The following is a 13,658-nucleotide window of genomic DNA, read 5'->3' as shown; positions in this document are numbered from 1 at the left end:
TCCGTTTGAGAAGTCATTTATGTCTGATTCGCCCCGTCGATCAAAACAAGTCAATAGATGTCTAGGCATATCTAACTGTCTAATGGTCTATGTTATAAAGGGGGATGTGTGACATTCTATGCAACACCACTCCGGTTACTCTATCGTAGGCTGAGAACCAGAAGGGCGTTATCGCAATTTTGTGGGGTTTTGAATCATTAGTACCACGTTGTAGAGCTTGATCTCATCCACACTACGGTGGAAATTTTAATTCATTTCCATTTTCAGTACAATGTTAAATATCAAAAACACGCGCGCGCGCTATTTCTACCCTATATTTTGAAACAATGCTTTTAAATCTGCCCACTTTTGATTAATCAAATCAGCTTTTTATTTAATGAGAATAGATTGCTGCGTCTTTATTTTACACTCAAATTTTAGAACGCTATAGTGCCCTTCTGGTTTTCAGCTGACGATACGATCCTCCTACCGTGTGTGTACGCGGAGAGGGTTTGGAAGGTTTGTGTAGTTGTCGTAAGTGTGCATGACTGCAAATGTATTGCGTGCAATGAATCATATTTGATTCTCAGAACTCTGTATTGTCAATTTTAGTCTCGCATAAAATATGAAGTAAACAACCTATGGCTGCCCTGCTCCATTGAATGAACGATATAGAAATACCAAGGATTTACTGCGAAGTGGGATTTGCAATAGAAGATATTTTCATTGCCATACGTGTACACTCTTTTGAAACTTCGATGGCGCTATAACAAGGCTGGGCATCTGTTTAATTTAAGAACACTGCAGATGCATTTCCGATACTCCGATGAAAGCGTGGCAACTCCCGCTTGTCGGAGACTGGTTTTGATTCTGTCAATAAACAGGACGCCCATTACTTCGTGCCCCGTACGACCTAGTTACAGCTATCCTGACATTATCGGGACGACAAATCCATTCTGGCAGTGTTTCGCTCTCCCTAGATCCACGTCTGGTTATATTTCTTTCATCTGCGCAATATACACGTTAACCTCTTCAGAGTTGAGGCGTTCACAGACGGTTTCTTCTCCATACACTCGTGGGAGTTAAAAAAAAAGGCGACAGTATTGTTCTCAAGTGGAATGCAACAGCTATCATAAACACTCCTTCAACAGGAGGATTTGTTACACAGAAGTAACGAGGTGTTTGCATCCTTGGCGAGGGAGGAGGGAAGGGGTGTAGAGAGACCAAAAACAAAACAGGGAGATAATCTTTGTGGGGAAACCAAACCTGCCTCCTCCTACTATTTGAAAATTACATATATATATATATATATATATATATATCTATATATATATATATCTATATATATACATATATATTTATCATACAGATATTTATATATTTATATATACATAATTATAAAATAATATATTGTGTGAATAATATTGGTACGCTGTAATGGAATTCGGTGAATCCGATTCAGCTTATGATATCACTGACAATAATTGGTTGGAATCGAGTGTAAGTTTAACAGAGAAAGGGGGCGCCCCATCTGTTTAGATGACTGTTTTTAGGATGATATGATTATATAGGCTTTTCCGTTCATTTTCATTTTCATTCAATTTGATAGATTTGTAGTTCATTTTCGTTCCGAGAAATGTGGGAAATACCAATTCTGGTCTCAAATTCGTCTTTTTTTTTGCGATCAGTTTCGAGCAAAGTCTATTCATTGTAGTCACTTGTTACACATCCTCGTAATTTACATTTACAATTCAAATTCGTCCGTGACAGTCGCTGCACCCATAACTGAAAAAAAAAAAAACAAGAAAAAAAAATTTGGAGATCATTTTCGTCAAATTTTCTTAAAATTCATCTCATATCTTTCCTGTTGTGATTTCTTGGTTATTATTATTTTTTTTAAATTTCTGCAACCGCTCACTTTTCCACAATGAGAAGTAAAATACACATACGTGTTCCTCCACCTCTCACACATAAAACACAAACACACACATACACTCGCACACACTATGAAACTAGGATTGGCATATCTTGGTACTAAATTGAACCACAAATGTATTAAATAATTGAATGAAAACAGTTTGAAAATGAACGGACACACACACACACACTCATATATATAATAACTGAAACAAAGTTCATGCTGTATTCACCAACAGTTGGTTTTTGATGACATTATTACGCCAACACGTGGACAACTTACTCAATATATATACTCGTATATGAATATATATTATATATATATATATATATATATATATATATATATATATATACATATATATATATTATATATATATATATACATATATATATTATATATATACATATATATACATATATATATATATATATATATACACATATATACATATATATATATATACATATATATATATATATATATATATATATATATATATATATATATATATAAAGAAAGACAGACAGAAAGACAGACACACACACACACACATACACACAGAAAAAACAGAGAGGGAGAGGAAAGCCGAATTTTACTGTTTGGGAGATATCACGATCAATTCAAGGTACAGTCTACCACTGGGGGCAGTGATCTAAAAAAAAAAAAAAAAAAACAAACAAACGCCCAAGATATCACATTTGATGCATGTTGGTCAGTTGTATCACAGAACATACTACCAGGTAAAATTTCGCAATATAGCCTAAAATATTAGGAGATATCACTATTTTTCTCACTAAAGCATAACCGTTGACGGTTTAGTCTAGAAGCATTTTTGATTAAAGCTATTGTTCACATTTTGCATAATTAATAATGCTAAACATTAATTATACAGATTCAAATATTTACATTGGTTGTTTCTATCCTAACTCACATTTTAGAATTATTTTGAAGCACTAAAGCTGCATTTTTGTTTCATCTGCAAATGGTTAATAATGCCTTTAATCTTTGTTTGATATGAAGTATTCAGACAATGCAAAATAGAATTCTTATAACGTATGTTATGAATAAGACAATCTACATCTTTTGGACATTAACAATCAAATTTGGAAAAAGGCAAATTACAAGAGAGATCAACTTTTATTAGCGGGGATGGGATGGATAAGATTCGAAACCTGTACTTACCATACTTACAGGGATGGTACTGTATTGGTGGAGATGAGAATTGGGCTTTTAACTTTTTTGCGAGATACCAAGAAAACACCTATGAAATTGTACAGAGCATACCATTTTAAGAGGAATTCAAAGTTTATTTAATGAAAATGGGGTTTGGAATGACTGCAACATCGGAAAACAAAGTAAAATAAAGCGATCGTAATAAAGTGTTGGTCCCACACTTATTACACTTATTAGAACTGCTCTGTTTTGGATATCTCAACCATTTCACAATCAATTTTCATCAAATAAACGTTGAATTCCTCATGGAAGTACAGGCTCTTTCATATTTTGTAAGAGGTTTCTCATTATCTCACCAAAAAATGTTAGAAACCTGAAATTAGGTCTAAACCAAAACTATACGACTCCTTTAAAACTTCTAAGTTCTCTCGCTATAGTTCTAGAGCTGAATTTATTATTATTTTGTGTGTGTATGTGCGTGTGTGTGTGTGTGTGTGTGTGTGTGTTGCCTCGCAAGGCAATTACTGAACGGTTAACAGTTTCAATAAAATGTTTCAATAGTTGCATATTTTCGTTTCTACGTCATTAAGAAAAGATTACTTTTCACATCATTCGGCCCGTCAATCTTCTGGCCTCTGTTTGAGAGTGTCAGAGGAATTTGCAGAATAGAAATAAACACAAAACAACCAACTACCCAACCAACAAACAAACAAGCAATTATACTACGATGAGATCTAGTTCATGTTATCTACAAACTCCCAAGCAAGTAAATCCTGCATTTTGTTGGATAGCACTGATCGCAGTAACAAGGGTTAATTGCAGCTTGGATGGGAAGGGTGGTTGAAGGAGGGCGAGATAGTAGGGAGAGCACTGCGGTAAGAAGGAGCATTGAGAAGGAGGGAAGCTACAGTTGATCAGATAGCAATGCATGCATATTATACGACACTAAAAGGACAATTAGGCAACGGAGCATGAGCGATTCGAAGGGATCACCCGCCAGAGTCAGAGGGGATGAAATGGGATAGTCTCTGGAAGATGGAACGACGCAGCCCAGCTCATGGACATTTCCAGGCGTGGATGGTATACTAAACCACTGGGATGTAGAAGCGCTTGGTATATAAACATAGAAAGCACAGGCGAGACTACTCCAGGGGCATGAGGGAGGACCGAACCTTAAATCCGGTCAAACGCAAAACGACAGAGTCATTACACAGACAGACATTACACATTGCACTCAATATGATGGATAAGAAGAAGTAATAAAATTCACTTTAAGTAGGAGGCATACCTTCTTTACCTATGGTCACTTACAGACACATCACAATGATATAACACTGTGTATAGAAATGCTTGAATCTCCATTAAAAGATTAGAAAAGTTATACTGTGCGAAAACAGAAACATGGATTAGTGAGTAGGCCTAAATCAATTACTATACAACTGTATAGAAATATGAATTATGCAATATTTTGCCTAAATTTGTAAAGTGTGTGCACAGCGATTAACTTGGCATTTGCCTTATGCATTATTATGACATGTATGAACCAGGGATACATTGAAAAAGCTATTGATGCATGCCTCCAACCGTTCAAACACCCCGTACCATTACTCTATAATGTACGCTCATGAATATTGCTAAAGACAATTTTTGTTTTAAAGTGTGAAATATCGTTATAGTGGCACAATTTCTGTTGGAAAACGACGGAAACGCGAAATATTACCAGTCCTGTAAGGGTTCGCTGGAAGTACCTTGATCGAAGTCAGAGCATACCCGATGGTGGTTGCTACATACAATTTTACAATCGATTATATCGATAATCAACAAATCAGGCCATAACAATACCACTGATCTTCGCGCGAGTGTGAACCGCCTGCAGGTTGTTACTGGGAAACACAATTGCTATAGGACACGACTGATCATCGCGTAACGTTCTACCTACTTACTTTCTGAAGGGGGAGGGTGCTTCATGAATGAAAGTCCGTGTAGTACGATCAAAAAGATTTCACACAGTCATTTGATCATTTGATCTCAAAAATACTATCCTGCCAACTCGTGTCAGCGAAAAAAAAAGCTTGTGGTGGAAAGTACTTTCGATGTATCGCAAGCAAATTTCAGATGTTGGAAGAAGAATTTTGAGCCCTTCTGATAACAATAATGTTGTGACTTTATCAAACAAAATATTAAGTTTCTTTATCTCTAAGGAGCTTATGATGAGGCCTGATTTTGATGGTGCAGTATGAGAGAGTATATTATCCATTAAAATCCACGCATGTAGTCTTCTTCCTTGTTTTTCTAGCTATAGTCCTAACTTTCACGTCTTTTTTTTTTTTTGGTTGCGTTTTGTTTTGTTTTGTTTTGTTTTTCTCTACTTAATTCTATTTTTGCTCATTTACTGGTCAATCAAAATAAATATTGAACAGTGACTACTTAGACAACCAGTATGCACGGAAGCACACACACACACACACACACACACACACGCACACACGAACACGCGCACGTGCACACACATTCTCCCTTTCTGCCATACTTTCCCATTTTCTCTACATTTTCTCCAGATCGATGCATCCCAGCAATCACTCTAGGCACTTGACGAAGAGAAGACGTGACTGCGAGACGCATCCATTCTATACTCGCATCAGAGATGAGCAGATACAAAAAAAAAAGAGAGAAAGCGAGAGCGAGAGAGTAAACGTGAAGCTCAGAGGGCGCGCGTATATAGTTTTCCGAGAAAAGGCGTTACAGATTAACAAAAGCGCGCGAAATTGACAAAATTGATGCGAGCCTCTTCAATTTCCGAGCGTCTGGCAGCCAAACTAAAGACCATCATCACGTCTAGATTGGGTGTGCAAAGCGAACAGCCGTGTACACCCAAAGTATAGTCATCGAGGAGAATTGAGGGACATAATATAACGAGATATGGGAGGAAAAGGAGATGAAAAGAAACAATGTGAATGAGAGAGGGAGATAAAGATTAGAGAGCATCTACTACAGAATGGGTTAACAAATAATATGGTGCACTTTGATATTTGCTGCCTCAATCCCTGCTAAATTCGTCTCGCACGGATGTGACCTTTAAGAGAGATGTAGTAGTGATAAGAAACCCTTTTGTACTGCCAAGCTTTGTGTTTTACTCTAATGTTGTTTTCTACATCACACATAAATGTGCATCAATAAGTATATTTACACACAAGCGATTTGTTTACATACATAAATGTACACACACACACACAAATATATATAATATATATATATAATTATATAATTTATTTAAATTTGGTTCAACTTCAACTTTCAACTTTATTTTCACCTCCATCAAAATGAACAAAGAAATTTATTTACATTGCTTATACACGGGATATTTGTGATATAGAACAAAATTTGAAAAGGTACATAAGAAAATTATGAAAATGAAAAGTAGATGTGATTACATCTTTGTTAAATACATAAAGCGTATAATACAAGTCAACTAAGGATGAGGATGGAAGTGGAGGGTCCCACTAAGAAGCAAAGCTTGTACGATATGGGACCCTCAGAAAAATACACAAAACATCAATATAAAACACAATAAACGAACCGATGTCAACTGACATCAAAATGATTGGGAAGAGGAAAAAGAGAGAAAAGGAAAGGAAAGCAAAAGAGGAAAAAAAGAGGAAAAAAGGGAGAAAAAAGAGGGAACTACAGCATGTGCCATCGTGGACGCAAGCAATCTGGATTTCATAATGTAAAATAAGTGATAAAATACAAGCTGGATTGAATGTAATGCAAAACATTTTTTATACGTAGTTATGTTGGTAAGAATGCAGGAGAAAAAAAAAACACATCGTTATATTTAGAACACAAACAGGGACATAGTTTAATAGAAGGACTTATGTAAAAAAGAATGATGACTTGACTGAGATGATAAAGGGAAACTAACTCTGTTGGATGTTATAAAGTTTCAATAAAAATGATTTTAATTTATTCTTAAAGGAATTCAGAGATTGAGCTGTAGTAATGTTACTGGGAAGTGAATTCCAGTACTTTGGCCCGTCGTAAATAAATGTGTTTTGAGCCAACAAAGTTCTCATAAATGGCAAATGGAAATCATTTGATCGCCGTGTTGGATAATTATGAATGGATTGATTTCTTTGAAACATTGTTTCAAATATATTTGGGAGATTATTTTTATTATAATTATACATAAATTGTCCTAGATTAAACAAATACAAATCATTAATTTTCAATATTTTATGCTCATAAAATAGTGGGTCAGTATGGGACAAAAATGCAGTATGGCATATAACACGGAGTGATTTCTTTTGCAATAAAAGTAATTTATCTAAGAATGTTTTATATGTATTTCCCCACGCGAGAATACCGTAACTTAAATATGGCAATATTAAGGATGAATATAATACGAGCAGGGACGACAAAGGGAAATAAAACTTAAGCTTATTAATTATACCAATATTACGTGAAATAATTTTACATATACTGTCAATATGAAATTTCCAGGACAGCTTATTGTCAACTGTTACTCCAAGAAATTTTATATGGGAAACATTTTCGAGTGGAGTACCATCTAAAACAATATCAACAGGTAATGCCTCAGTAGAATTGCTAAAAAGCATATATTTAGTTTTTTGAAGATTAAGAGATAACTTATTTGCTTTTATCCACTGGGCAACATTTTCTAATTCTAAATTTATTGTATTAACAAGGGTAAAAAGATTATTGTGTGAAAAAAATAGATTTGAGTCGTCTGCAAAAAGAATAAAAGAAAGAACATCTGATGATCTACAAAAATCATTTATGTAAACAGTAAACAACAGTGGACCTAATAAACTTCCCTGTGGCACCCCACATTTAATATTTAATATTTGTGAATTACAACCATTTAAAGAAACATATTGTTTCCTGTTCATGAGGTAGCTCCTGAACCACTCCAAGGCCTTCCCACGCACTCCATAATGGTGTAATTTGTTAAGTAAAATATCATGATTGATGGTGTCGAAGGCCTTGGAGAAGTCCAGGAACAAACCTATCAAATGAGAAGATTTATCGATAGCATGTGCCACTTTTTCTATAAAACTCAATAATGCATGTGTGGTGCTATGTTTCTCCCTAAATCCAAACTGAGAATTCGTAAATATATTATTAAATTTAAAGAAATTAATAGTTCTTTTATAAATAATTTTTTCAAGAATTTTTGACAATGCACTTAACAAAGAAATTGGTCGGTAATTATTTACATCTAATTTGTCACCTTTTTTAAACAAGGGGATGACTTTTGCTATTTTCATACTTTCGGGGAAGGTGCCATTAAAAAGGGATAGATTAAATATATGAGCTAAGGGATCCGCAATTGACGATATTACCCCCTTTAAAAGAAAATTGCTGATGTCATCGTGTCCAGCACTTTTTTTGGAACTGAAATCAGAGACAATATTAATTATCTCCTTTGGTTTTGTATACACATGATATAGATATGCCCGTTTCGAAAGATGATGACAAAATCAGAAACTGAATGCTGTTTCAGATTGATTTGTAAGCAACCTGACCAGTTTAGGCCTACATCTATACTTCTTTACACATTTCACTGCAATGGCGGCGAAGTCAACCAGACCATACCTTACAGCATGTCCAATAATGTTATATTGACATGTATAGATTTCCTTGTCCTTTTCGGATTAGAAAGTCATACATTTTTGACGTGCTATCGACAGTCACGAACAATAGCACAGAAGTACAGTGTTCGAGAGTCACAGTAATTCAAAGTCACATTCAACACCAGTTACAATAGGGGTGGGCGGGGCAAGTAATGGCTGTTCCTTTTTTTTTTATTTGCCGTTTATTAATTTATGCCATTATGCATAATACTGTTCATGGCGTTGTTTCATCCATAATTGACATTTTAGACCTAAAAAAGAAGTCTGTATACTTACAACTAAGAACACTACGGGGATTCGTGTCTCTATCTGTAATTCCGAACTTCATCCCAAAATGAGCCCTAAACTATTGGTTTTTATTTTCCTTTTTTCCATCCCTCAACATCCCGTTGTCATGACGACTTTGCGCATTCAAGTTTATTATGATGATGACACGACTGGTATTTCATCCCCGTGCTCCGTTAGAGAATCTGGTTTGGAATCACAAACGAATGCATTATGTGCTAAACTTAACAAGAGTGAGATGTTTAAACGTGTCAAGCGCGTGGGTCTTTGGCGACTACGATGGGCCGAAAGCTCTACCAAGTGGGCGCGGTAATGGCTTATCCATGACTCCCTTGGGGCAGCGCGTTATGATAAATCCCTCACAAATTTTTATCACGGAAGCCTTCCCTTTTAAAAAATTCATCGGTATGTTAAAAAACAGCCGCAGAAGTCTCGGTAATTTCTCGTCGCCTCGGATGTTTGCGAGACCAATCGCCTCAGGGCTGCGGAACTTGGAGAATTCAATGAAAGGGAAGGAAAAATGCAATAGCAAAAGCGGAGTAAATATGGACAAGAAAAATGGCAAGAAGAGGCATTTTTAAAAATGCCTCTTCTTGCCAAAAAAAAAAATGCCATTTTTTTCTGTTTCCCAGTCAGCAACTAATGCCGCTTTCCATTTGGTTTTATTTGCTGCATAGGTTGTACCTGGTTGACTGTCTGGTGACAAGCTTTGCGTGATCCAATGGTTTCTGGCTCCCCAAATTTCTCCGCTGTAGAAATGAGGACATTATCCTACATCTCGACATTGACTTACCTGGTATCAAGCAGTAATATTGATGTTGATTACTTCATTGACGATGTGTCGTAAATCATCCCACATTCATGAATTTCAATTTCCCATCATTTTTTTTTTTTTTGTACGGATTTGCATGGCATGAGCTGTCGGGTAGATACGATGTTCATGACTCCTTATGATCATCTGGGTAAAATCTCACGGGGTCGGCTTCTTTAATTCCGTTTTCCGGGTTGTGAGCTGATGGATGAGGACCTCGCTGTAAGGGTTTACTCCAAGCTCTACGCTCTCCGTGAGGGACCTTTTCACTAGCATGAGTCAGTGTGAGTTGGATACGAAACACACACAAACACACACACACAAACACACACACACACACGCACACACGCACAATAGAGAGACAGATTGTTTTGAGGGTAAATTATCGTTACATTTTTTCTTTAAAAACGTTTCTTACATGCAGGATATATATCAAACATATACATACAGATACATAAATATGCAGGTTCTTACTTTGGCGTACATTATATAGATGATGACTTTAATATAATGTAATTGTGTATGCATAACAATTTGTGTATATATCTGAATGAAGCAAAATTAACTAAAAATATTTTTGCTTATTTAAAAAAATTGTTACTATGATATGATAATCAAAATAGCGTTGAACTTTTGCGATATTTTCTTCCCTTTGTCTGTATCTGTGTGTGTGGTAGAAGTAACAAAGACTCTTGAATACGTCAAACGAAACCAAACCAAATCCTATTGAGCAAAAGTCTGTGATTGTTTATACTGTTATTTGGTTTGCTTGATTTTTTGTGTCTTCGTATGTGTAAATTTTCGTTTGTTTGCTTGTTTCTCTTATCAAAATCTGGACTGGATCGCTGAGTTGAGGTTGACCTAAGACCTTTGATCTGGCTTTCAGGCTTAGAGCCCCATTGCAACAACATTAACAACAACTACAACAACAGCAGCAACAGCAGCAACAACAGCAGCAACAACAACAAAAAATACAATTTTTCTCACAGATTAGTAAGCAGGGTGTATACTTTCTGCTCACTTCGTCGATGGTTATTAATTTTTCTTTTTTTTTATTTCGTTACCATAGCAAGCCACTCGGCGGCTCAGTGCACCATGATACTGCGTCTTCTTGACAGCTATGCTCTATAGAACTTTGAGAGACTTCATGAACTCATCAGTAATGGACGAGTGATCTTATTAATGAGTCATTAAGCTCTTGCACGAGCTCATATTCTTGGAATAAGTTCCAAGAATATGAAAGCAGTTCTTTATTTCTTCAATATCTTTGGTAGATCACACCACATTAAGCATATTACATTCATTATGGTGAACTGATGCAGAGCGAAAATTTGAAATAAGAAAACTTACATAATAAAAAAATAACATATCGGTAACCAGAAGAACTTATTTTTTTCTTCTATCCTAATCTCTCCCCTTCTCTCACACACACTTTTGCTCCCCTCTTCTCTCTCTCTCTTTCTTTCGCTCTCCCTCTCTCTCTCTTTCTGTTTCTCTCTCTTTCTTTCTTACTCTCTTCGGCAGGACTTTATTGCAGCCGGGAATGGGACGGAGTCATGTGTTGGCCGCAGACAGCAGCAAACCAGACGAAGCGGCTCCCGTGTCCCACCAAGCACCCTGGCAGTAAGTCTCCCCTATTCAGTCATATCATCTCTCTTTCTTTCTTTCTTTCTTTCTTTGTCATTGTTTGTCAGTTGGATATTGCAATCATTTCTAGGAATGTGTTTCTAGGAACGTTGAATTTAAAAGTCAGGCTTAATTTAACAGAGACTTTCAGGGTCAAACTTGGATTTGTGTTTGGCTATGTTATGATCATCCAACACTCAAAATTCAAACACCTTCACATACCCCAAGCATCCCGTAATTAAGTGAAGAGAGTTATGACTTTGCCAACGTAGTTAGAAGTAAAAAATGAGCTCGACACAAATTCACAATATGTTTTTTTATTACTACTGGATAATAATTCTTGCCAGTTGTATCGTTTCAAAGTATTATTCAAAATTTAAATATTTTATTTAAAAATTTAAAAAAAAATGCAAATATTCACTCATAAACAAAGACTTTGGGCAAAAAGCTACATTTATAGATTGATCAACTGAGATTTTTGCTCCGTAAATTATTATTTTTTTTTTTTTGCTTGGTAAACTTTCTTTATTGAAAAACTTCGTTTATGGAGCGAAAATTAAGTTTATTGATAAACTTAGAGCTTTTCACTTGATAAACTTAGTTTATCGCCGAAAACTGATTTTATCGGCAATAAACTAGGTTTGTCGCATTTATAGGACATATGGTTGGCCATATAGTTTGCATTTTACCTCTTTATCATTCTGCCTTACCGCGGAAAAAGCTCCTTTGATCGTTTGCGTACTCTCCGAATCGTATCGTAGGCAAATACGAGCACGTATTAAAAAGGATGCACAGTTATTGAATTCCATGTTGTATGGAATGAGAAAACTTACTGTGTTCTTATTCTAAAGGAAACCAAAACCCACAGAAAATGTGAATTGAGTGAAAGCAGCAACATTAGTAGAACATATCAGTGAAAATTTGAGGAAAATGGATGCAAAAGTTATTAATTCTGTAAAGTTTTGGTTTTGGAACGGCTGTATGAGGAGATTACTATATAGAGGTTATGACGTCATGGGTGGACAACAATACAAAGAGAATATAAAGGGAATTCCACAAAAAAAAATCACTTTTTACGAAAATTACACATTACATCAACTTGATATTGACTTATGTTAAGGAAAGTAATTATTCCCCTGCTTTCTGAAAGCGGTTTGTCAAGTGCTCTTTCATTATGCTAGAAAAGTGAAAGCATGTTAAATTTTCTTTATCTTTTCTTTTTATTGTTGTCCACGCATGATGTCATAAACTCAAGTTGTCTCCTCATCCAGCGGTCCCAACACCATTTTTTTTTTAATTCATAACTTTTGCGTCGATTGTTCGATTTTCCTCAAACTTTCACTGATGTATTGTAATAATGTTGCTGCTTTCACTCAATCCACATTTCTCTTTGGGTTTTTGTTTCCTTTAAGTTTTAAGGTTCTCTTTCATTCGCTGTCAAGATGATTAGTTGGCTAACTTAGATACCACGTCCTGTCAAGCATAAAACCTCTGTAATTTAGTGATAGTTTTCCAGAACAGCTCTAGTCAATGGGCTCGGCCAATATTTGAACCGAACGTAAGACTCTCAGCAAATAACATAGCATTCCATGATAAGGTATCCCGACAAATTTGAAAATATATATACGGGAAAATCTGCGCCGATAGTACAGATATCATGCAATTTATTGAGCGAAAAAAAAATAAGAGAATTCATAAAGCAAACAAAGTAGACGCATGATCGTACATGGTTACTTGTTTTCGCCATCTTCATGTTGCATGCATAGACATCACATACGCATTGCGACTAGAGAAACTTTAAAGGGATGGTATGGTATTGGTAGAGATGAGGGTTGGGGTTTTAACTTTTTGTTAGATATCAAGAAACCACTTATGAAATAGTGCAGAGCATACCATTCTAAGAGGATTTCAAAGTTTACTTGATGAAAATCGGTTTTGTGGAATGGCTGAGGCATCCAAAAACAAAGTAAAACAAAGCGATTGTAATAAAAGTTGGGTCCCACCTTTTATTACAATCGCTCTGTTTTGGATATCTCAGCCATTACAAAACTAATTTTCATCAAATAAAATTTGAATTCCCCTTGAAATTGCATGCTCTTTCATATTTCACAATAAGTTTTTCATTATTTCACCGAAAAATGTTACAAAACAGAAGTTAGGTCTCAACCAAAACTGTACAATCCCTTTAAAACCAGGACAGCTTGGCTTA

At 35.6% G+C, this 13,658-nt stretch overlaps 1 protein-coding gene across 1 annotated transcript in view; it reads left to right on the top strand.

Annotated features, from left to right (window-relative positions):
• The window catches only part of LOC140243595 (vasoactive intestinal polypeptide receptor 1-like), a 118,295-nt gene that overhangs the window by 71,821 nt on the left and 32,816 nt on the right, over positions 1 to 13,658 (top strand). Inside the window, exon 3 of the mRNA XM_072323260.1 lies at positions 11,348 to 11,464. Coding sequence (XP_072179361.1) covers positions 11,348 to 11,464 — 117 coding nt within the window. The remainder of the gene's footprint in view (positions 1 to 11,347; positions 11,465 to 13,658) is intronic.

The sequence above is a fragment of the Diadema setosum genome, chromosome 20 (genome assembly GCF_964275005.1).
Source record: "Diadema setosum chromosome 20, eeDiaSeto1, whole genome shotgun sequence".
Lineage (NCBI taxonomy): Eukaryota > Metazoa > Echinodermata > Echinoidea > Diadematoida > Diadematidae > Diadema > Diadema setosum.
The sequence above is the reverse complement of the archived record's forward strand: the minus strand, read 5'-3'. Positions and strand labels throughout refer to the sequence as shown.